This window comes from Octodon degus, unplaced genomic scaffold, assembly GCF_000260255.1.
Source record: "Octodon degus isolate 3935 unplaced genomic scaffold, OctDeg1.0 scaffold00164, whole genome shotgun sequence".
Taxonomy (NCBI): Eukaryota; Metazoa; Chordata; class Mammalia; order Rodentia; family Octodontidae; genus Octodon; species Octodon degus.
This window is the reverse complement of record NW_004524740.1, coordinates 1,831,603-1,857,637: the sequence shown is the minus strand read 5'-3', so window position 1 is coordinate 1,857,637 and position 26,035 is coordinate 1,831,603. Positions and strand designations below refer to the sequence as shown.

The 26,035-nt window shown below is 36.7% G+C and overlaps 1 protein-coding gene across 4 annotated transcripts in view; it reads right to left on the bottom strand.

The window, feature by feature from the left end:
* Acaca (acetyl-CoA carboxylase alpha) overlaps positions 1-26,035 on the bottom strand; it is a 292,108-nt gene that overhangs the window by 131,611 nt on the left and 134,462 nt on the right. For all 4 annotated transcript variants that reach the window (XM_004643003.2, XM_023703133.1, XM_023703135.1 and 1 more), the window contains 11 exons: positions 24,036-24,186; positions 22,617-22,751; positions 22,145-22,291; positions 21,252-21,440; positions 20,340-20,440; positions 19,399-19,487; positions 14,901-15,025; positions 8,554-8,667; positions 7,222-7,335; positions 4,875-4,964; positions 2,071-2,189 (listed from right to left, as the gene is read on the bottom strand). In XM_004643003.2, coding sequence (XP_004643060.1) covers positions 2,071-2,189; positions 4,875-4,964; positions 7,222-7,335; positions 8,554-8,667; positions 14,901-15,025; positions 19,399-19,487; positions 20,340-20,440; positions 21,252-21,440; positions 22,145-22,291; positions 22,617-22,751; positions 24,036-24,186 — 1,374 coding nt within the window. The remainder of the gene's footprint in view (positions 1-2,070; positions 2,190-4,874; positions 4,965-7,221; positions 7,336-8,553; positions 8,668-14,900; positions 15,026-19,398; positions 19,488-20,339; positions 20,441-21,251; positions 21,441-22,144; positions 22,292-22,616; positions 22,752-24,035; positions 24,187-26,035) is intronic.

The window sequence follows — 26,035 nt, the reverse complement described above, 5'->3', positions numbered from 1 at the left end:
TCTAGTCTGTGAGTCCAGTACCAAACAAACAAGTAGTGGGGCAAATTTTTCCCACTATAATATATCAAGCAGCAAATCTGAAGAGTTTCAAAGTGGCTGAGTACCAAGGCATTACTCTATATTCTTTTGTGGTCAAATCTAATCATCTAATCTTTAACAAAAGGATGTTAGATCAAAAAAATACTAAACCCATTTTAACACTATTCTGGCTTTCATAAAGATTTTTTCTTTCCTTCTTATTTTGCATTTATCTTTACTTTCAGATCTAATAATAATTGACCATACCAATAATAATAATAATAATAATAATGACAATAGTTCAGAAACTTTAAAATTACACACATAACAAAGGAAGACTTTAGAGGCTATAGTTTTGTCCAAGCTTGGTCTTTATCCATAGAGGAGGGACAGGCATGTAAGCTTTAAAACAATATCAGGACAAACCAAGGTTCACATCTTTGATGTGGAAAAGTAATTAAGATTTCTTGACAAAACATTTAAAATTTTCCCTTACTTTTCAGTCAACTTTCCCACAAACTGAAGACACAGCTTAAAAAAAAAAGCAGGAAAAACAATTCAGAAAGACAAGGGAAACTATAAGAAGGAAAGGAAATCAGAGGCAGCCCTGCAAGCTGGCTACAAATCACTGCCCAAAGGGAAGCAGTAGTAGAAAACAGGAAGAAAGGAAGATTGTCTTGAGAATTACAGAGGATTAAGTACAGCATGTAGCTCTCTACAATTATTCAAAGAAATGCAGGAAAAGAAAGACTGAGTGCTGAGCCTACGTGTGCCATGAGTACTTCATTGCGCGCTGAAGGACAACCATTCGTTTCTTGAAAATGAGATTCTGAAATCCATGGAGGCAAAAATGTACCGAGAGATGCTTGCTAAATCAAGGATATATGCTTTTCTCTGCCAGCCATAAGGCATTTTTGAGGTAAAGAACTGAAAGGATCTTCTGAGATGAAGAAGAGAGGTACTTTTTCTGAAGATGACTGCTCATCTGCCAACTTCTGGTGGATCAACAGTGGCATCCAGTGGTCAAAAGTCTCAGCACAGACTTCTTTGTCTCCAGAAAGGCTCTATTGCTTTGGGTGAAATAGTAATTTGGAACAAAACCATTTCTGGTGTCTATAACTAAAGATCCCCAAAGACACAGTACTTTGTAATACCAAGTGAAGAACCAAAGGCCATAAAAAAGAAATGGAGAGGGGCAAGTTAAGATTGGCTATGGTATTTATATTTCCTATGGTATTACTAAAAAGAATGAAAATATAGGAGGAAATGAACATATTTGTGGGTGGAATGCCTAGATTTTCACCACCTCAGAATAGTTTTTGGAAATGAGTATATAACCAAAGAAATACTAAAACAAAATTCTGTATGTACAGCTTAAAGGATTTAGGAAGGAAAACACAAGTGGAACTAACATGACCAATTAAGTAATTTACTGAAATTTATGAAGTTGGTTCTGAAGTGTTATTTTAAAAATCTGATTAAATTGCAACTGTTAAATTCAGATATCTGTTTTTAAGGAGATAAACCAGTTTAGGTATAACTTCAGTCTATAGCAAACACACATACACAAATCAAAGCATTCCACTCAAAATGTATTCTGGTTTGAGCTAAAACCAAAACTAAAACTACTTAAAAGGTGACTTTCAGGCAAAGTACCAACAAGAGGGAGAAAGAGTTGAAGGGCAAAAGGGAGGGAGGGAGGGAGGAAGGAAAGGAAAGAAAGGAAGCAAGCAAGGGAAGGAGGGAGAGAGGAGGGAGGGAAGGAGGGAGAGAGGAGGGAGGGAAGAAGAGAGGGAGGGTTTTCTCAATAACATAATATAGCTAAGATGGAATGGAGTAGTCCTAAACTTTTATCTTAACTAGACTGTAACTAGATCTTAACTAGATCAAAGATGTGGGCACCAAGAAGCTCTTTTTTTACGGTTCAGATCTGTTCATGTTTACTCCAGTTCTAGCTTTAAAAAAACATGGAACTGTCATACTTTTCACTCATCATAACTCTCTTAATAGGCCTCGGGCTAGCTTAGGTGCATATAATACACTCAGACTCACCTGTTTGGGTGGGATGTGGGTAGCATGAACTGAAATTCTACCACGCAGGTATTGTCCTTAAGTTGGCGGTGCTGTACACTGTTAAGTTCATAGGCAATATAAGCTCTTCGAACATACACCTGATTAAAAAGTAACCTTCAGTAAATACACTTCAAAAAAAGAGAAGATAATGGCTACACCAGGAAAAAGTCTTAAAGAGAAGTACAGATGTAAAAGGTGGTAACCTGCAAAATAAGAGGTCCCAAGGTCCTGTACATACAAGGGCTGATAAAAAAAAATAGGATGTATTTAAATAAAAATATTACAGTAAAAGAGGCATTGCCATTAATCTCCCTCAAAGTATGCTCTTGCTTCAAACACACATATCCCATCATTCTTGCTACTTTTGAAACATTTCTAGAAATTTTCTTTCATAAGTGTCTTTATGAGATATGATAAAAAAAAATATGGTGAATGCTATTGTGGAGTGTCATTCAATGGAAATGCAGGCTTGTAAAAACATTATGTGTCCTTATCTATTTTATTCACCAGCTCTGGTACCAGTCCACTTCTGACTCTTCCTCAAGTCAAAATGATTATGAAAGATAAATATTTAGAATTGACTCAGTCACATCAGTGTGACTAAAGACACAGAGGGAGGACTTCTAGAACTGCTTCAGAAAGTGGCAACAACAATGTGCTAAGTGAAATAAAAAGGAGTATTTTGAGGGGATTAAAGACAATCTTTCTTTCACTGTAATACATGGTTTATAATAAATTTTTAAAAATTTAAACATCCATTGTATTTTTTTAATCATACCTCATACATATTTGGTCATAATAAATCTTGAGCCTCAATGTTACCTCTATGAATACAAATGGAAATAAAACTAGGCTGCCTGTGCTGTACTGCTCTAGATGTATGGTAACCCTTTTACCCTAAGCCAGTGATAGCAAACCTTTTAGAGACCAAGTGTGCAAACTGCAACCCAAAAACCACATATTAATCAAAAAGTGCCAACACTGTAATTAAACCTAAATACTAAGGTTTTAATTTAGAAAAAGCAACTCATATATTACTTTCTTTTGTCTTAAAAGAAAAACAACACATGTGCTATAGGTTCATCACCAATGCCCTAAGTTGAACCTTGTAGAAGGGCTGATCTTTAGCAAAAGACTAGCATATAGAACCATGATTATTAATACAGTACTCATGATTATTTCAAAGGAAAACAAAAGTAAGAATGTTAAAAAAAATGAGAGGTGATGATTCTGGGGCACTTAGGAATAAAGATAGAAGATGGAAGTAACTGCAGTATGCTTTAACTCTTTTCCTATCTTGTATCACTGTTTTTTAAACCTACTGCCTAAAACCAGTTTTGAATAATCTAGATACCCAATGCCAGGGAAAAGTAGGGAGGCATAACTTGACATATCTCAAATACATTGACTTGACTCAAGAGTTTAAGAAACAGTAGCAGACTAGTTTCAACAAAAAATGCCAGTTTATCTCATGCTCTTCACATTTAATTGGCCATCAACACAAAATGCCACATAGATGCTATCAGTATGTGAGATATGTAAGGAGACTTCTCATTAAATGATATGCAAGCCTTGAAAAAACACTTAGGCAATTCAAGTACTTGGTACTTACTAAGTAGGATACATTACACACTTTAATCACAGAATACAAATAAAAGGCAACCCCAATGCACTATCAACAGACTGTGAGATTACATAAAACCATCTAAATCACTCTTTTTCTCCATCTTCAAAATCTATCTACTCAGGAATTTCATGGCAGCAGTCAGGGCCTGCAATTTTTGTCCTTCATGGGGCAGTATGCTACAGTGAAAACAGAAAAGTCTTTGGAGTCAGACTGACCTGAGTTTAAATTTATATTCCTCCAATTATTATCTATATGATTTCACCTCATGAAACCTTTCTTTTTCTTTTGGCAGTACGGGGGGCTTGAGCCCCCGGCCTTTACGCTCAACTATGTCATGAGCCAGCTCCCTATCATCCTTATGAGGCACTGCTAAGTCATTAAGTTGCCTAGGCTAGACTCAGACTTGTAATCCTCCAGTCTCAGCCTCCAAGAGTATGAGAATTATAGAAGTGTGCTACCACACATGGTTTCAGAGTCTCTTTTTCTTTTACTTCATAAAGTAACTATAGAATTAAGTGAAGAAATTCATTAAATGAACCCACAGTTCATTAAATGCTATTGCCTTCTTTCTTATAAGACATAATTTTATAAGAACTGTTTGCCAATTCAAAATATAACTAAAATTAAGGGCCAGCGAGATAGCTCAGAGGACTATGCGCCTGCTTAGGCAAGCACAGGGACCAGGATTTGATCCCTGGGGGTACACGCCAGTAATCCCACAGCAAGGGAAGCTGAAGACAGGAGGATCAATATGAGACCCTGTACCAAATACATAAAAAACAATAAATAAAACAAAATAGAACCCCTAATATCCATTTTAATTTGGCCCAAATCACAAAATGGTAAAGTTATACATATCTGGACCAACCACATATTTTTTAAGCCATGTGTTTCTTGACTTACTATGTTATTGTGAATCTTAATTCATTGTGAACCAGAAAAATTCAAATACCTGGAAAGTATCAAAAAATGATGACCACTATTTCCCTGTGATCAAAACCCAGAAACTGATTAGTTGAGATAAAACACTTAAATAAGGCAACGAGTAAGCATTTACTATTTCAAAGGGAAAGAAGATTACCCCTTAATAACCAACCTATGACCAAAAAGAAAAGAGCTGGCATGAGAGCCAAACACCTAGAAGACAAATACTCACCTCCAGAGCTGCCATCCTCACTACCTGGTTGCTGTGATAGAAGAAGTTCGGCAGGACATCAAAAATAGAGGTTTCAGATAAGATGAGTTTCTGGAAGGTACAAAGGTAGATTTAAACCATAACATCTAAAAGAGAACAATTTAAAGCATTTAATGAAAACTAGGAAAGCTGTCTATGATTGCCACATATAGATATAACCTCTCTGTACCTCAGTTTCCTCAGTTACAAAATGAAGGAAAGAACTTTTCTTCATAGGGCTATTGAGATCATATAATAAAATTCTTAGGATAATACATTAAAATTATTAGCTGTACTTTAAGTGCATGTGATTACTATTAAACTTTCTAATACAGATGTATATTTTACTTACTAAATATTATCTAAATACTCTACTATGATAAATCCTAGAGCCCCAGTTGAAACCCCTTGATTTCAACTGTGAACTAAGTGAAAAAACTATTCTCTTCCCCTTTTAGTTTTCCCAGGAGGAAGCCTGAAGATTTGTTTGACGAACAACAATTTGAGCCCTGATTTGTAGGTAGAAAAACAGAAAATCACTTCTTGTTTGTTTTAAGGTACTGGGGATCAAATCCAATAATACTTTACCAATGTGCTACATCCTCAGCCCTTTTTTATAGTACTATCTAGGTACTTGTCATTAATTGGTTCTGGAAGATGTGACAAGTACAAAAAAACAACGAACACCAAATAAATTGTTTCAGCTGGAAAGAGTAGTTAGCTATCAAGTTCTAGGTTGAACTTCCACTAGCACACCATGAGTACTGTGACAAAATTTTCAAGTCAAAATATGTTGTAACAAGTTTCAAAGCAGTCAGTACCAAGGTATGAGTATGACTGCATGTTTTATTTTGATATAAGATCTCCCTACATTATTCTGGTGGAGCTCAGGCACATGATCTGCCTGCCCCAGCCTCCCTCAGTGTTGGGATTATAGGCATGCACCACTGCACACAGTTAGAAAGTCACCTATGAGAAAATGATGTTTTAAAATTTTCAAGGTCCTTCCACAGAATAGTAAAATATGCCAATAATCTCTTATAAAATTGGCTCTTTATAAATCTTAATAGTAAACATTAAAATTAAATTACATATTTAATTACATAAGTTTGCCTCTAAAATCTAACAGCCATTTATGTGTGCATCTGATTCAAAAATATCAGAAATCAAACAATGTTGCCACTTAATTCTGGATTAGAATACTTGCTAGGTAAAAGCACAAGAGATAAAGACTTAAATAGGATACTTATTAAGCTAAACTACAGCTTTAAAATTTTCTTTTATTTTTTAAAGGACAAAAAATAGTAATTAAACAAAATCAGCATTAAAAACAATAGAAGGGCTAACCAGATAGCTCAGCAGATTAAAGTTCCTGCTTAGGCAGACACAGGGGTCGGGGGTTCAATCCCCTGCCTGTGATGGTGGCCCCACCCCCAGGGTGCACTGAGATAGTGATTGAGACTAGGCATGGTGGCACACGCCTGTAATCCCAGCTCTTGGGATGCTGAGAAACAGGAAGGATCATTGTAAGTCCAATCTGTGTAGTGAGACCCTATAGATCCTGTACTAAATACATAAAAAAAAAAAAGATACAAAATTTCACTAAACAAAATAATAGGAATTCAACAATGGTCTCTGTATTGCATGATTTTATTTTCAAATCAGTTGTTCAAGTTACCAGATATAAACATGCAAAATGAATTTTAAAAAAGCTGTAAGAAATTAAAAAGAAAAAAATAACAAGAATAAAAAAACTATAAGCATTAACTGCTCCTTTCAAAAGACTAGCAGAATTCAGCAGTGTAAGTATCTAAATAATCCTGCATATATACATAAATATATCCCCTTTCTTTCTTTTGTCCTTTCCTCATCCCAGTTTTTGTTCAATGGGAATAAACTACAGTGTTTTTTGTTTGTTTGTTTTGTACAGTGTCTTACTACTTAACTCATAACTCGGCCTTGCAGTGATCCTCCTGTTTTCAGCCTTCCCAGCACTGGGATTATAGGCACACACCACAACGCTCAGACTTGGTAGCTGGCTCAGTGCATCTGAGAGCAGGGCTGGCACAGCATGCAGTACCAAAGATCAAAGCCCCGTCCTTGTGCTTGTCTAAGCAGGCACTTAGTCCACTGAGCTATCTCACTGGCCCTAATCTATAGTTTTAACAGCATTTTTATGAAAAAATTCATAAGTATACATCACTTTTGAAAGTCAGGGTATGAAAATTACATAGAGATCAAAATTAATTGATTACTTAACTAAATTATGCTTGTGTGAATAAAGGGGACGAGAATGCAAAGTGATAGAAAAGGGTTATTATATATATACCTGCAGGTTTTCAATGCAAAACTGATGTCCGTACATATCAATAGCTGATAGGAAGATAGACTCTACTTGGTTATGGCGAAGCTCATATGATGGCAAATGGGAGGCAATAAGAACCTAGAGTGAGAGCAAAGTAAGAGGCATAAGTTCCCAAGGGAGTGATTATTTTAGCCTCCTATTAGGCAGCTCTGATACAAAAGCAATAAATATAAATCTGTAAGTGCAGGCATCAAAGATAAAACAGAGACCAAGTCAAACAACTTCTAGATCCGGCAGCATAAAGTCAGTGCTACCAAATACTGAATCTCAGCTGACTCTCATCATGACTTGAGTTGTGGGCAATTTCCCATGGGAGGCGGGGGTGGGGTGGGGAGGGAGAGAAAACAGCTTCAATCAAGTTCCATCAGTGCATGTGATTTACCATTGCAAAGCTGCTAGTCCTAGGGACTGCATGACTAGCTGTTAATTGGGAATCAGATCTGGCAGAGAGCAGCTGTGGGGAAGGTGGATATAGGATAGCTAGCCTTTGCAACTCTGAGGCAGAAAGGCAGACAAGGAAAAGGTGATTTGACAGTCCCAGATTCTGAGCACCAAGAGGGCATCAGGAAACAACACCGATGTATGTAAGAAGCAAAGAAAGTGAAAGCAGTGTCACAAACAAACAGGGACACTGTGGGACCTGAATACCCTCAGCAGGTCACTGAGAGGTTCAATAACTTCGAGTAGTTCAGTGACATGGATACAATTGTAGAGAAAGAAGAAGGTCACTGAACAGCTTCAAATACTGCTTCTTGTCAGTGCCCCAGCACTGAGACACAGAGGGAGCACCAACTCTCAGCCTCCCTGCCGAAACCTTTTGGAATGGAAATGGCAGACTGCGGGGCAAAACTAACTGGACTTCTCTGGGTTGTCCCGATCGCTAGCATCTAAGATTCATTTCATTATCCTTTTGCTTTCCACACTTGATTATTTCCTGTCCACTTAACAGTTCCATCTGTTTCTACGCTTCCTTTAGGAAGTGAGAAATATTGAGTTGATTTCTTCCCCTCTGATTCCTTTCCTCTGTCTGACCCTATTTTCTATCACAGGGATGCTAGGGAGAGTAGGGAACAATATCAGGATTTTATAACTGAAAAAGGGCTCCTACTTTAAAGATTCAACATTAATCATTTTCTTAAAAAAATACCATATGAAAACATTGGTTCTGAGAACAATGTGACATACACAGAAAACTGAATGATCTTTGTAAGGTGATTAAATAAAAGCTCCCTGTTTCTAGATCTTCCCAACTATGAAAACCAACCATCCTTCAAGATAACCAACAACCGTCCTTACCTGACGGGCCCGAAGTGCCACTTTAGCATTGGTGGTCTTACTGAGTTGAGTTAGTTCAGTGAGGATAGTCAGCAGCTCATCAGTGAGAGTAGGGTCCCGGCCACATAACTGATCCTAATTGTTAAATGTGAATAAGTACAAATGCATCTACATTAATAAAAATTGCAGTTGAAAGGACTTTGAGATAGGAAAAGGGAAAGGAGACAAAGCTGAATTATTAAGAAAATGTAACATCTTGTTACTTTTATCTCAAAGAATCTGGTAAAGATGATCCCAAGAGAAGCAGCTTCTAAGGAGAAAACAGCCAAATCTCTTGATTATTCACATTCAAAATTCTTAATATATTTCTTTATAAATTAACATTATACTTTTTTTTTTTTTTTTCTGGTGGAACTGGGGATTGAACTCAGGCCCTGCGCTTGCCAGGGAAGCACTTATTCTACTGAGCCATCTCCCCGACCCCAACACTGTACTTTTAACATGCAGTAGAAATCATCAAAGACCACTAAAAAGGATCATGGGGATTTTGGGTAAGAAATAACAGATGATGTCTCAAAGTTTCAAGAGGTTTTAAAATGAGGTAGAGACTAACAGCCTTCTGTTCTCTCTCCCACTATGAGAAAAAGGGTAGAATAAGGCACAAGGAGGCACCCTGGTAGTTGTAATTCTACAAACCAAATGTCTGACATCCCAGGAGAATGCAAAACATAAACAAGATAAATTATTATTCTTTTATAAATAAACACTGACTAAAAATACCATCTCATATTCTGGCAATTCTGCATGCAAAATCATTTAACTTAATTCCATGACTTTAAACATGGTGAATTCTAAGCTGGATTGGAGGAAAAACAAACTCTTAACATACAATCCATAATTCATTATTAGGTTCTGCTTCCAAAAAATTAAAAATGTTAATAAAAATCTCTACTATATTCTGAGAAAAAATTTCTCCTGGAATCCAGTGGACTATCATTTTATTCCCTAAATTCATCCATTATCCATGTAATTTCTGTATACGTGAAAAAAACTGTAAGTGCAGTATTTATAAATGTCTGCCCTTTTAAAGGTTTTACAGAGCTACTGGTATTGTAACTTTTAATACATCATTGCTGAAAACATACTCATTTAGGTATTGCTTCCTCTACTCAGATTCTGAAAAAACTTTGAATCTTCACAGTGAAATCTTTCTTCCATGGGTGACAAGACTGTGTGCATGTGCACACGTGTGTGTGTGTGTTGCTGGAGATAAAATCTTTTTAATCTGCTTCTTTTTAATCTCTTCCCCATTCCTTGATTACCAGCTCTTTTCTTGAAGACTGTTTCCTACTTATGTTTTCCCATCTGAGGGATACTCTTTGCCACACTCCTTTACCACAGCAGTACAAATTAAAACAAGGGACTTGGCACGTGGGGCAGACACACATTTCCCAAAACATTTTTTCAAAAACCTCCTCTATGTTCTAGATCACAGATAAATACTTAGTAACAGCCAACACTGTTAATCTCTTGTTGTGAAGATGTCTTAAACTATTTTATTAGTATGTCTGTAGTACATGTATATAACACTTAATTCTTTTTATACCCACTTTTCCCTTCCCTCCATCTCCACCTTCCCTCATTCATTTTTTTTTTTTTTTTATCTTAATTTTGAGAAAATGATTCAGGGCTCTCATTTCCCAATCCAGTAAAGAAAGATCTGCTTCAACTGTCTAAAGTCATAAAACTCGTGATTTATAGTTAAGAAACTACAACTATTGCTTTTACCCATCAGAGTGAGGAAAACAAAAACTGTTATTAAGGCAAATAGATCCAAGACTCTTGAATACTAAAAGATTTCTTCTACCTATCCTAAATACAAAACCGAAGAGGAACAAGAAAATTTAAGTTCTATCTTTTGCTGAGAATAAATAAATAAAATTTCCAGGGAATATATAAATACAGACCTTTTTGAGATGTGAAAAATGAAGCACAGTAAGAACAAACCACTACATCCATTACTATATACTGTTATGGAAGTTTTCCATTCAAATAGTATTTTGTCCATTGTCATAATTAATAGAAAATTATACAAAGAATAACCTTCTCAATGCTCTCCTATCCTTGACCTAGACATAGTGATGAAGTCCTGAAAGAAAACATCAGTTTTCTTCAGAGCCACTCATACTACAATGCAAACATCCAGCAGGAAACTCATGGCCCTCTGGCCTGAATATTAGTTTCCTTTGGGCACCTGTGTAGCCAGCCCAACATCACCATCTAATCTTGGTGACATTTTGACAAAGCCATTAAAAGGCAACTATATCAGCAAATGTGTTTCCTCAACATAATACAGTTCATTTAAAGAAGCAACCCACTGATTTTGAGATTACAGGTCATTTGTAAAATCAGAATTCCCTTTCTGAAACAGTTAAGACTGGGACAACATAGGTGTTTTTGTTTTTATTCTTGTTTGAGATGACTGCATTCTTGGAAATATAATAAATGTTATTTAGTTCAAAACCATACCCAAACTTATACAGCTGACTGTCAGAAAAGCTCAAATAGTTCAACCTGACCTTAGCATCCTAAGTATTAAATGCCTCTGAGGGACACAATTCAAAATGAAAAGACTATAATCTTATGTGTAATGCCCTCAAGACATTAACTACTGTTCTACTGTGTAAGGCCTTAACCTCAACAACAATAAACTAGTAGCTTCTTCCAGTCACACTTGAACTCTCTGACATTCCAAAGAGTCTATGAGTCAGATTAGTAAGAAATTGATAATAACAACCTTAATCAATAAACTTCAGATCAAACCATTAAGACTTTTCTTCTTAAACACTGGATGAATTATATGCAGTCATGTTGAAGAGAGGCACTTGATTAACATGTTAGATGCTCCCTATCTACAGCAAAGCATATGCATAGTATTTATATGAAAGGACATTTGTGTGAATGGTACCAAAACTAAGACTTAATTAAGGATCAGACTATTTAGCATCTAAGGGGTTATAAGCTATGACACTTTATTTCTACTACATAATGCAGTTAACAAGTCCTTTAAATAGTTCTAAAACAAACATAAACAATGCTCTCCCAGTACTAAACTTTTACCTATAATTTTAAAGTTAAGAAATAAAACAAGGGCCGGAGAGATAACTCAGTAGAATAAGGGCCTGCCTGGCAAGCGCAGGGTCCTGAGTTCTATCCCCAGTACCACAAAAAAAAAAAAAAAGAAAAGAAAAGAAAAAAGACAAACTAAATTGTAAGCATTTAGGAATCTGAGCTACATAGTAAATTTAAATCCAGCCTAGATTACATACTGTGACCCTATCTTAAAAAAGTGAAATACAACAAATAAAACAGAAGAGCTTTCAAAAAGTGAGTTTATTATTGGTTACCCAGATTTTATTTTTGTTTATGGTACACTTTCTCCAAATGGAGAAAAACTGACAGGACTTTAACCTTTTACTTGTTATTTCACATTCTCTATGGGGTCAAAGATTAGAAATTTGCTTGAGTCCTCAAGGCAAATTACTAACAATTTATGCTAATTACTGGGGGAAATGAAGGCAAATCTTTACTAAAGCAGCCTGATTTCCTTGATCCCTTCCTCTAGGTCCAACGATCATAGAAATCATCGCCTGGCTCAGCAAAGCACACCATCAACAGTCTTACTTCTAGAAAATGGAGATCAGAATGCTGAGCACAAAACCATCAATCAGGAAGCCAAAGTAAGCAAAGAAAGGGAAACCAGAGAACACAAGCTGGGGAAATTGAAATGCCACCATCTCTCTGTGACATCTGTAAAGGACCACGTAATCTTAAGGACTAAAGTGGCTCTTACGGGCTACCACCATTAATGCAGATGATGGGGAAGGGAGAACAACAGCTGGCCACTGTCAAAAAAGAAAAAAGGAAGTCATGTCTGGCATTCAATATCAGATCAGAGAAAAGAGTGCCATCTGAACTTTTTCCCCTAATCTATTTGTCAATGCTCCCTGGCCCTAAGCTTAATCACATCAATTAGCTTTGTAATTTCCGAATCTCTGAGATGGGGTGAAGATAACTGATATTTGAAAAGAAAGTAATGATATACAAACTTACATATACCATTATGTTTATTTAGTCTTTAAAAAAAATGTATATGATGCCAAAAGAGAGAAAAGGATAAATTTAGCTTCTTAGTTTACATCTTCAACCTTCCACCTTTGGTTTGTTTTTTTTTTCCTCCTCTTCTGTCCTATTCATCCAAACCCAAATACCCCCCCCCCTCCACCCCAAAGAGCTTAGCACACTGGAAAAAAAGTTTGTGCACTACCTATGCAGGTAAGAAGTAATCAAGATGACAAGCTAGGGGTAAAAAGAACAGCACAAGTCAGGGTCCCATTGGCTTCTGCCTGTCCTGGCTGGCAAAAGCAGAAAGCAAAGCCTCAAACCAGTTCTCTGACAGGGCCCAACGCCTCTGCAGCACCCCCCGTGTAATTACACACTTGAGTGACTGGACTCTGAAGAAAATTGAAGGCCTGAGCTCCGAACAGCTGCCATTTTCTCTCTCCATCACACTAGCGTGATTACTTGAGAAATGAACAGCCCCGGCTCAAAGCTACTCCAGAATTCTCAGAGGAAATATGGCTCCGTGTTCCAATAATGAGATTCTTAAGGCAAGCGTTACTTACAATCACTCCGCAAAAGGAGCGAGCTGAGCCCCTATATCTTACAAATTAGAATTTAAGAAACCCAGCGATGGCCCTGGACGATCATTACTCTTCTGCTACCCCAAGGATTCTGGGCTTAGATCTATTTTTAGTGCAGAGAACTGTTAAGTTCTTAAAAAAGGTAATCATAATAAGATGAAAATTTCACCATAATTGGCTTCCTATAAAGGCAAATTCTGCCCCACTCTAGGTCCAAACTGAAAGATTCTTCTCTCCTCGCACAGCTACTCCTTTCAACCAGAAAGTTGTGGCTTTATTCAAATGAGAACTAGCAATTCTTGCATTAAAATTTGGAAAGGGGAAAAAAGTCATAGATTTATTTTCTCTTTGAGAAAAAATTAGTAAATTGCCACAAATTACGTAATTGCTTTGCTGAAAGCTATCACTTAGGGAAGCTGAAATATTCCACAGTACCCATATCCTATATTTTTCACTTCTCAAATGTATCTTCTATTTCTTCACCATCTACTCATTCTGGTATGGCAAAGGTAATGAATTCTCCCTGTAATTAGTATTTTAAAAAGTGGTTAGTCTAAAGTGTTATATCCTTTAGAGTTAAACAAGGAGGCAGATAGCTGAATGAGTGGCAATGCTGTTAACCAGTATAAAATAAAAAATGGTAGTCAAGCTTTATGATGTTTTTATTCCTCTAAGAGGAAATGATGGGATTAAAGTACCACAAAGGGACATGAAAGGAAACTGAAGGAGTAAGAAGGTACTATTGTCTCCCCAAAACATAAATATGCAGCAGCAAGACAATTGCTCAGGACTGACTATAGCATAAAACATTCTAAATTTTTTCCCATTGTTCTTAGATTCCTAGATTTAACTCAATCAGAAAGATCAAGGAATAAAGGCCTTGCAAATCATCTTTAAAAATCCCCAAGTACATAAAATTCCTGCGTCTTTCCCAGCTAAATGTATATTGGTTCTACCCACATTTACAGGTCTCATTCCTCATTCCCATTTCTACTAATTCTTTATTAGCAGGTTGTAGGGACAAAATAAAATGCCTAGTATTAATACAATAAACTGAGCTTAGATTCTAAAGTAAATAAAACAAAAAAAATGGTCAAAGAAATTGCAGAATACATTTATATTTCTTTGGAAGGGAGGGACAGTACTGAATTTCTAATAACTTTTAAGTATAAGAGCCATTGCTTATATTTATGGAACAAATAAGAATTAAGATGAAAGACTACACTGGTACAAAAGGCTTCTCTTTTTTTTTTTTTTTTGCAGTACTGGGGACTGAACTCAGGACTCTGTGTTTGCCAGGCAAGCACTTATTCTGCTGAGCTATCTATCTCCCCAGGGCCCAAGTCTTCTCTTTAAAGCTACTGTCATGATGCCCACAGGGAAAGTAAACACAAAGAATTTCTAAATATTCAAGAGATTTGAGTTCCTGGGTACATTATATGTATATGTACATTATATGTACCAGCCAAAACAGCTGTTTTCTAATGGGAGCAGGTTCCTTCAGATCAAGGATAAAGGCAGATGTGAGAAACTTCTAGCCCACAACCCAATCTTTAATCATTCCATACTATAAAACACAGTAACTTTTGCTTTGGCCACAGCTACCAGAAGTGAAAAACTATATATCATCACCTTTTCTTACAGGTTTTGAAAAATGATACTCACAATAAGCATTGTGACCAGAAGATTCTTTTTGGTGACTTGAGCATGAGAGAAGATGTAGTTCAGTACAGTGTTCATGTCACTTTTGTTCTCTTCCCGAAGGGCAAACACACATTTGTCATAGTGACCTGCAAGCAGCAAGAAGGTTCACAGTTACACAGTATGTGTTGGTTTCTTTTTTTTTTTTTTTTTTTTTTTTGGCGGAACTGGGGATTGAACTCAGGCCCTTTGCTTATTCTACCGAGCTATCTCCCCGGCCCCATGTTAAGTTTCTTAATGCTTGTAATTCGTCTGAAAAGCAGTGAGAAAAAAAAATCTTAAGAATTTTCTTGGATGGATTTGTACAAAAATGGCACCTGGGTCAGTAAAGGAACATTAGACTAGAACTCATGTACATTTGCATGTAAGGCCTGGGCTCAGCCAAGTGTGGTGGTGCATGTCTATAATCCCAGTACTCTGAAGGATAAACTGGAATAGCAAGTTGGAGCCCAGCTGAGCAACACAGTAACTCAGCGAGACTGCCTCAAAATAAAAGAAATAATAAAAAGGGCTGAGAAGGAGCTCAGAGTGAAGACCCCAAGATTAGCTGCTAGTGATACAAATTAAAATTAAATTAAAAAACAACAACAACAACAAATAAACCTGGGCACAAGGCCTAGCTCTATTACCAATTTCCTTTGTGCTTTTGAGAAAGTCATTTCATCTCTCCAGGCTTCAATTTCATTATACTAAGTAAACTGGTAGCCAGGTCTACTTGTGCAGGCCTGTAATCCATGCACTTGGGTGACTGAGGCAAGAGGATTGCTGTTTGGCCTACACTACATAGTGATTTCTTTTTTTTTTTTTAATTTTTTTTTTACATAGTGATTTCAAGGCCAACCTAAACTACCTAGCAAGACACTGATTCAAAACAAAACAAATTAGAAAGGGGATATGCCTTAAAAAACTGAGGGTTTGGGAATAATTCTAACCCATACATAATCTATACACTAACCCATACTTAATCTAACCTTTTTCATTTAGCTTCCTAAAATGATTTTCTTAGAGGATTCTACTGCTTGAAAAGAAATGTCAGTACCACTAAATTTGATTTTTAAGGTCTAGTCTAGCTTGACATTCTGGTTCCATGTTTGACATACTGAAAATATTTCACCCTAACTACAGGAATAATTTTAGTTCAAATTTACCCATAAGGCCACCCCACGTAGTTTGGTACTGGGTAGAAAGTTACATCTAACATAAGCTTCTGGAATAATGCAATGATATTTCAACAGGACGTAAGAAATATTCAGTTCTGAGAAAACATCTTACCTCAGAATCAAATTTCTCAGTAAAAAAGAATTCATGTTTAAATATTCTCATGGGTCAGCATTTTAGGAAATTATGAAAATACTAAAATATTACCACCTCAGTTCAGATTCCATGTTAAATTACAAACCAGAACAGATGTTCAAACTACATTCACCATGATTTCCTACAACTGGACCAAAGAAAATTTATCATTTTTTTTTTTTAATTTTTTGGCAGAACTGGCGATTGAACTCAGCCCCTTGCACTTGCCAGGGAAGTGCTTACTCTACTGAGCCATCTCTCCAGCCCTATCAATTTTAAATATCAGAGATTGACAGATATATTTTTCCTTCAAAATGAAAGTAAAATATGCCAAACATGGAGGCTTTGTAATCCTAGGTCTCAGAGGGCTGGCCAGATAGCTCAGTGGACTGAAGTGCCAGATTAGGCTGAGTGCAGCAGCCATGTTGGCCCTGCCCCCCGGGAGCGCTGAGACAGAGACTAAGACTGGGCATGGTGGCGCAAGTCTATGATCCCAACAATTGGGAGGCTGAAAACAGGAGAACCACCTGGATTTACATAGTGAGATCCTGTAGACCCTGTACTGAATACATTCTTAAAAAAAGATAGTTTTGAAATGATATCATAAATGTGTTCTGCATTATGAATTATTAAGAACTGAGGAAATTTAAAAAATACATAGTTGGGGTGGGAGGAAACATTACAGAAAGAAAGCACTGATGTTAACTATCCCCTCCCCTTCTTTTTACTACTGAGACAAAAAAAAAAAAGAAATACTTCCTTCTTAAGGACTATTACATTATATTCTATATATCTATATATTATACAAAATCTATACTAATAGTTTAAATATTCCAAAGGTACTAAATTTTCATAGAGTATCTTTAGCATGTTTGAATAATCTATGTTCTTCATTACAATTACTAAGCTGAGTTTCTACTAATTATTCTTTTGTTTTTATTTATATTTACAACCAGAATATGTACAATTTAATTTTTTCTGGTTTTAAACTTGATAAAAGATGAAATCACAAGCCAGACAAGGTGGCACATGCCTGTGAACCCAGCACTCTAGAAGGCTGAAGTTGGAGGACTGAAAATTTGAGCCTAACATGGGTAATTCTGAGACACCTTGTCTCAAAAAATAACACAGCTGGGGAAATATGGCTCAGTACTAAGGCCTCGGGCTCCACCCCCAAAACCACAACAAAGACACGAACGAATGAATGTGTTCTCAGTTGCTTTTTTGAAGCTATTACTCTACCGTAAAGGAATACAATTGAATTTTAGATGCTGACGTTTGTGTCCAACCAACTAGTCAGACTTTAAATAAATTAATAATAAATGTGAGGGTTTTCTTAGCCTTCCAGGAAGACATCATATCCATCTTTGAATACTTAAACCTCTTAATCTCTTTTCTCTTTCCTTGGCCAGGACATCCATCACAGAAGTGGTGGTTGCAAATGTCTTTATCTTACTTTTAATCTTTTTAAAAAATTTTATTTATTTATTTGTTTGTTTGTTTGTTTATTTATTTTTGCGGAACTGGGAAATGAACTCAGGCCCTTGCGCTTGCCGGGAAAGCACTTATTCTACTGAGCCATCTGCCCGGCCCCATCTTACTTTTAATCTTAAAGAGAATGCATTCAAAATTTTACCACTATGTATGATGCATCCTATAAATTTTTTTGTTGGTCCCTTTTGCAAGATAAAAAAGTTCTACTTCATCCCTAGTTTCCCAAAGTTTAGCATAAATGAATGCTAAGCTTTGTCAAATGTTCTTCTCCCCGTCTGACTTGCTGACCATGTTGTTCCTTCTTTAATCTATTAGAGCATGATTAATTATACTGTTATGATCCCCAAACTACACAACTTTGCATTAGTGAGATAAAAGCAACTTAGCTGTGCTGCTATCTTATACACTGCTAGGTTCAGCTTGCTAATATCTACATGTAGAATTTTGCTAGTCATGAGTAGCAGAGCCATCTTTTAAAGGATGAAAAAAGGAACAGGACAAGAAAATTTTAGGTACTGTTTCAAATTCTGTGGTGTTTCACTGCCATCTTGTGGCAGGAAGCAAAACCAGCAGTACACTGCTTTAAAATTTAGCCACACAATTTCTCACTTAAAGAAGATAGATAGATAGATAGATAGATAGATAGATAGATAGATAGATATCTCATGAAAGGAAAAGAAACTGCTCAAAAGGAAAGAACAACTTGGATGAGGGAAAGGAGAAAAGAGAGAAGGAAGAGAAATATATATATATGATAGCTAAGATAATTGTACTACTAATCTCTATTGGTTTATTTATTGCGGAACCAGGGATTGAACTCAGGCCCTTGTGCTTGTCAAGGAAGCATTTATTCCACTGAGCCATCTCCCTGGCCCCTCTACTGGTTTATTGAAAGGAATGGTTAATGCTTAATTTTTTTGACCAATTTCACATGTTTACATTTGGTAGCCTAAAAAACTACTTTGAATACAACAACATGGAATATAATAACCATTGTTGAATTCCTATCATCTTGTTTTTTGAAATTCTGTATTGCTTCTAGGATTTTTAAATTTTTTTAGTCCCGTTAAAATTAAAAAGAAAAGAAAAAAGACTACAAATATTCAGGGAAGCTCTAGAGATAAAGCCAGAGATAACATCCACCTAAATAATTCACAGAAAGTACTGGAAAATCAGAGCCTTTCCGATACGGCTGTGGATGGATTACCTCTGAGAGGTAAGTTTGTTAAGGATTTCTATTTCAGCCTGGTCAAGACTCAACCAATTTCATTATACAAGGTCATGAAAATGTCAATAAAAAATACTAATCTCTGTTAGAAAAATTACCTCAGCCCTCTGTCAGACGCACACCAAATACACAATTTCTCAAGCTGTTTTGGTGTCAATGAAGTATGGTGGTTCAGTAGTGAAAGGAGAAAGTTTGTGAATAGAATGTGTTAGCAAGGCATCCTAGTAATGATGGTAATCCCAGCACTCCAGAGGCTGAGATAGATGAACCACAAGTTTGAAGCCAGCCTAAACTACAAAAAGAGACCCTCAAAATACCCTCCCCCCCCAAAAAAAAAGGAAGTGGTGATAAAATAGGTGGCTCTTAAACACTCCTACAGGGATAGTTTAGTTTGGCCACTGGAATTACAAATTTTCTTAGAAAGAGATTCCTCAAGAGGAAGTTTACCATTCTGGAATTGTGTCTCTACACGTAAGTACTGTCGGAGCAGATCCATCACCACAGCCTTCATATGGCCTCGGATGCCACTTCGGTATCTAGGCAGACAGAAAAAGTCTTCAGTGAAAGAATCAACAGGCAAACACTATTAAATAATAAATCTACAGGCCAAAATTACTTCCTAGATTTTCCCTTGAACAGTTTTCCTCTGAATACATGGCAGGATAAGGACAAGCCTAAAGTCAACCAAGCAGATGAATTAAAATCTCAAGCCTAAAAGTAATCCTACTACAGATGAGATTTTCTATAAATGATAAGAGAAAAAGGAAAATAAAAAACCCCAAAAAACTTCATAGTTCTACCTAATATCTGATTCAGTTCCTATTGTTAAGTAGAAATTACTGCCACACTCTTAAGATGGTAGAGATTTCTGAAAATTTTTCAGTACAGTGTGGAAAATATGCTATGAGTTTTTTTTAGCTTAACCGACCCCCTAAACTGAAAACAACAGCTGGGTATAATGGCACACAACTGTAATCCGGCACTAAAGAGGCGAAGGCAGGAGGACTGCCATGAGTTTAAGGCCAGCCTAGTCTACATGATGTAGTTTAAGGCCAGTCTACACTACATAGTGAGATCTTGTTTCAAAAAACAAACAAAAAACTAAAAAAATATATGTCATACTGGGTCCTGTGCCAGAAAAAAAAAACAAAACTGATCTTCACCAAAGCAACAACAGAATTGCTGTGCTTTAATGACGGATAGAATATTAAGAAATTAGAACTACTGAAATACAGAGTTACATAACAATCCTAAGATATTTTAAAAATGTAAGGTACCTTCTGAAGCATTAAGTCAGACCTGAGAGAATAATCTTCATAATTATTTAAAAGAAAGACAGGTGCAGGCATGGACAGACAGTATAGGGATACAGAGTTACATGTAATTACCTCTGTACTAGTTGAACAATGCTCTGAGTGTTCATAAAGAAAACTTCCCGTTCAGATTTCCGATTCAGTGTAGCTGCATGACTATCTAAGATGTTGGCAATCTAAGACATAAGAAAAGAAAATAAAGTACAGTCTAACAAAGGACCCAAAGCATCAGTCTCTATCGTACCATTAGTAGAAATCCTCTTAGTTATAGCACTCCAATTCCTACCTTAACATGTTGGCAGCAGTTGGAAGTCACCAGACATAGCTTAGGGGCTTACACTGTACTAAGCAAGCAACTTTTGGTTCTTTTGACTCTTTGATTCCAATGGAATGATGACAACACCACAAGAACTACATCTATCTGGAGGCTCTGACAGACATCTACTTAAGTTGAAATCCATGTTTTACTCCTCATTTGCTCAGCTTTTACTCCTTATATAAATCTACTTTACAGGCAAAATGGATGGGAATGTAGCTTAGTAGTAAAGCACCTGCCTAGCATGCCTGAGGCCCTGGGTTTAATCCTAATCACCACAAAGAAAAAAAGAGCTGGAGAGTGGGAGGAGAAAAATATAAGCAGGGGCTAAAAATACTGCTAAGGAAGTAAAGAAGTCTTTGATAATAAAATTATCATTATCCTTCTCACCTTACATTCATGAATTATCTCTAATCAGAGAACAACTCTTAGAACAAAGTTACATGGATTACACAGCTAAAGCATGCTTTTCTCATACAAGATGCTTAATATTTCATATACATGAGTTTCACTATTGAGCTCATATCCTAAGGCAGTTTTGGGAAAAATATAATGCTTAAAGCTATTAAAGTCAACATCAAGACAGTAAGGAGGATCTAAATAGAACAGAATCCAACACCATGACCTCCAGTGGCAGCCAGTAGAAAATAATAGTGTTACCCTATAAATACCTGCTGGCTGGGAAACTGACAGAGGACTGACGTAATATTACTAGCATACTGAGCCATTTCTTTCTTGATTGCCTTTTCCACATTGAGAGGGATGCGACCAGAGACACTGGTCATGATATCTTGCAATTCTAGGAGAGGTAGGGATGGATCTCTGAGGGTCTTCATCAAGCGTTCCACCCAGTCTTTTACCTGAGAAAAAACAGCAAACAGTATCTAAAGTTATAATCTCCCAAATAAAATGAGATATCTGAATTTACTATCACATTATTTACTTTAATACTTCAGAGCATCCAAGCATGGTGGTACGCACTTGTTATCCCAGCACTCAGGAGACTGAGGCAGGAGTATCACAGTGAGTTCAAGGCTAGCCGAGATACAGAGCAAGACCCTGTCTACAAACAAACAAACAAACAAAGAGTTGGTGAGGGGGGGAGCAGAGTAAGCATCGAACACTGGCTCTGTTTTGTTTTTAAAATTTTTAAATTTTTAAAATTTGTTACAGGGTCTTGCTACGCACCTGGGACTCACAGTGATCCTCTTGGCTCAGCCTCCCCAGCTCTGGCATCATGGTGTGCCCAGGGTTCCAGGGCTTAACACGGCATGTGGTACTGGCGATCAAACCTGGGTCCTTGCACTTGCCAGGGAGGCACTTAAACCACCAAGCTATCTCCCCAGCCCTCTATTCTTTGTTTTAAAAAGAAGCAATCCCAACTAAATGCGAAACATATGACAAAATAAGAAGCAAGGATTTAAAAACTGAATCCCACAACAAAAAATGAGACAATTCTAGGCCAGAGAGATTTTTGCCATCCTTCTAAAATATTCTGCAGACTTTATATTGAGAATGGGCAACCCATTTGTATATCCCTTCCCCCAAGAAAGTGGATTCATACCCTGCTGCTAAAGAAAGGATCTGGAAGGCAGTATCCATTCATTACATTGACCAGATTATCCAAGACATAGTGGAACACTCGATGGAGCTTCTCGCCTCTAAGTGCTGTGCTCTGGATCCGTGGCAAACTACCAGTGTGAAGCTCAGCCTGTCAAACCCAAGAAGAAATTATCACTCATTACCTTCTGTTCAGGTACAAACACACCACTGCACCTCACAGCCATCATTCAAAATCAAGACTTCTCATCAGCATACCTCCTACTAGGAAAGACAGCAGTAGAAGTAAAACAAGCATCTTTGTATTATTATATTAATTCTTGCAAATTCTACTTCCACAATATAATAGGCACACATACAAAGCATACAGTCAGAGGCAAAAAGAACATAAACTAAAAAAAGGGCAAACTGAACATTCCACCTTCCAAACTACAATGTTCTTTAGTTTTTGAGGGCAGTAGTCCTTTTCTTCTCACCTGCTGAACCTTGCTGGGGTTGTCCAACTGCATTTTGGCTATTACACAGCCAGGGTCAAGAGCTGCTCCAGGTCGTTTGACATAATGGATGCAGCCAGATTCTGCAGCTGTTAAGGTCATCACCATCTTCATTACCTACATTGGAAAATATACAAATGAGAATCTAATCTCTCCTTATACAGATGAATGTTTTTAAAGAGATTGGTTTTTCCCTTAACATCTAAATCTAACTAATCAACACCCCCCAAAAGTGTAATCTATCAAAATTGCCTACAGATTTTGAGGTGAGGAATTAGAATGTTTATTAGAATCCAGCTTTGAAGATTAATCACAATTACTAACAGTTCAACTGTTTCTAACTTTTAAATCCACTTTGCTATAATTTTTGATTTTTGCCTATTTTGTCCTTAGAAGTGATGAACAATTTGGACTTCTCACACCAATAGATCTCGTACTCTCAGAAGGTCTACCTATGACATCAAGGAGGCTAAAACCTAAGGACTACTTCTTTTATCTACTAACCAACCTGAGCCAAGTACACATTCTAAACCTTTCTAAAAAATCTTTTGCCATGTTGTTGGTTTAGGTCCTACTCATTTCTGGCTTAGAGTACTTTACTTCAAAAACCTCTTAAGAGATTTCTCCACTTGCTGTCTACCTCCAGTAAGGTCCCCAAAAACAATCATTGAAGAAGCCAAATCTCATTAGATCACTTTTTTTTGCCTAAAATCCTTTAGTGATTCCCTGATTCCCCACTCCCTTCAGGATAGTCTCAACTTACTGATACAGCAAATTTGATCCTTCACATTCAAGGCCTCACACTGTTTCTTTAGCATGCTGCCTGACACTTCCCATTCAACCTTACCCTTCCCAATCAATACGTGCAGTTTCTAAATACAGAACATTCTTTCTTGGTTTCTGTTACTTTATACACAGTATTTCCTTAACTTTAAACACTCTCATGTGCCCTTCTTCACCTGATCTAGTACTAGCTATCTTTCAAAATTTAGATAAAATGTGCCCTCTTTCAGGGTATCTTCCCTTACTAAGTACCCTCAACCTGGGATAGGTATTCTGCATTTGTGCTTTCTTCTCTCAGAATTTATATTTCGTCAATTGTTTGTTTTGTGCCAATTCCACCTACCATATTTTTTCTTTATAGCTAACAGTTGGCACAATACCTAACAATCAGTAGGTGCTATTGCCTAGTATCTATTTTTAGAGCCAGAGTTTCTTCACTTGGCAAAGAAAAACAATGAGCTTTTTGATTATAAAATCTTAAGGTTCACAACCTGAATTAAATCAACTGATATTCTTTCTTTTCTATTCCTTTCTGTTATTTTTTAGTTTGAGTTTATTCCAGCCAACCATTTTCCTAAACTCTCTTGGTTGACCCAACAACCTATACACCCGCCTGACCTCAATCTCAGCGTAGCACTGGCCAGCAAACACATGGCCTCCGTCCTCCACAATGTACTGGATTAATTTCCCCGCAGAAGGTGAGCGCATCACTGATGGATCATTTTCCTTCTCAAACACACAGGTTTTATTGCCAATTGTGATGCGATATCTAGGAAATAAATGGGAGTATGTGAACCAATAAAGTACCTCAGAATATATAGAGGAATAGCAGAAAATGTCATTCTTTAAAAAAAAAAAAAACTGAAAACTTTATTCAATACACAAACACACAGAGGACATTCCCTGTGTTATTCTTTACAATTTCTTCCAATAAGGGTTGGAATAAATAAATTCTGGTATATTCATTTAAGGAAACACTATACAGTCATAAAATAAGTAACCTTTACCTAAAAAAAATACAAAGGCCGGCACGCCTGTAATCCCAGCACTACCAGCGGGTCAGGCAGGAGGGCTGCTACAAGTCTGAGGCCAACCTGGGTTACATAGTGAGCTCAAGGCCAGCCTGAACTATATAGTGAGATAGTGTTTCAAAAAAGAGAAAAAAGAAAAAAAAATCCAAAGAATGATAATGCGATAATATTGCTTGAATCTTAATTACGGTGCAGGCAGTGTTTTAAGAACTTTAAAAAATAGAGACAAGAAAAAAAAATGTCACAGGTCCGTCCTACTACAATGCTGTACATGGTTATATTTTTAAATTTCTGTGTAAAAATATGTAATTGTTCATTCATATTTAAAAAAAAATTTTAAATTTTTTTTCATATTCTGTAGAGACTTAAAGTTTAACATATCAATACTTGATGGAAAATACCTGTTCCATGTTATGCCTAAGATGTTTGACATTCAGACAGATAGTTAGGTTAAACCCAACTGCATATGCTATAGGGTAATAATAAGCTTCTCTTCTGGAGGGTTAACAACCTAAGTTTGCAGACCAAAAATTAGAAAAAAAGAAGGGTTGCAAGGTCAGCCAAGATTTTGGCCCTAGCCTTCCAAGGTCAGTAAAGACTGAGGACAGAGGAGAACCTATACTATAACATCATGTAACTCAGTTGTGTCCCAAATTTTCTGATCAAGGAGATTATGGGCCACAGAGAAATGTGATCGATGATGTAGAGTGTGCCTAAGGAGAGTCACATGGAGAGAAAACATTCTCTCAGACTTTCACATAGAGCAAATTGGTCAAGCAATGGCCATGACTCATCCACATGGCTGACACTGACAAAGGATCTACAAATTGCGGTACAGGGTTTCAGGATAAATCCTGAGAGGACTTGATTGATCTTTTCAGATACAAAAGTTACATTTCTTGTTATATAGGTCTTGACCATCCAACAGAAACATATAAAAACGAGGTATAAGGGGTGAAGTCATGTTGCTATGCTGGGCTGTAAAGGGCTCAGGTCAACAACTTCTGACATTGACAGTGCTGTGGATGACCCACTACTATTACGGACTACTGGACTATATTGGAATATTTTGCTGAATTCACGCACCTACAATATTTAGATGACAGTGGAATACCCTTCTCTGACAAAACTAAACAAAAAAGGAGGATACAAATGAATGACCATTTTGTATCTGCATATTCAAAATAGTTAGGATAAATATATAGCTACATCCTCTTAATTCAATAAGATTTGTTCTAATCAATATTTTTGGACGGGATGTCATGTCTGCATCCTGTACAATGAATAACCACGGAGACAACAATGTGCAATGTATTTATGATTGAAACTGTCCTACTTACCTGTTTTGAAACTTTCTCACTGCTATTTGTTTCTCGATAAAATTATTAAAAAAAAAAAAAAAAGAACTTTAAGTGTATTAGTTTACTGAATTCTCCCAATGGTATGACTGCTGTTGAATAGTTGGTAACATGCTTAAGGAAAAAATTAGATATACAGTAAATAGTATTTTAAGAAAGATTTTTGAGGTGAGACGACCCAGGCCACGGGATCCTGAACAGACCCAGAGCGCAAGCCCGGCAAGTGAGA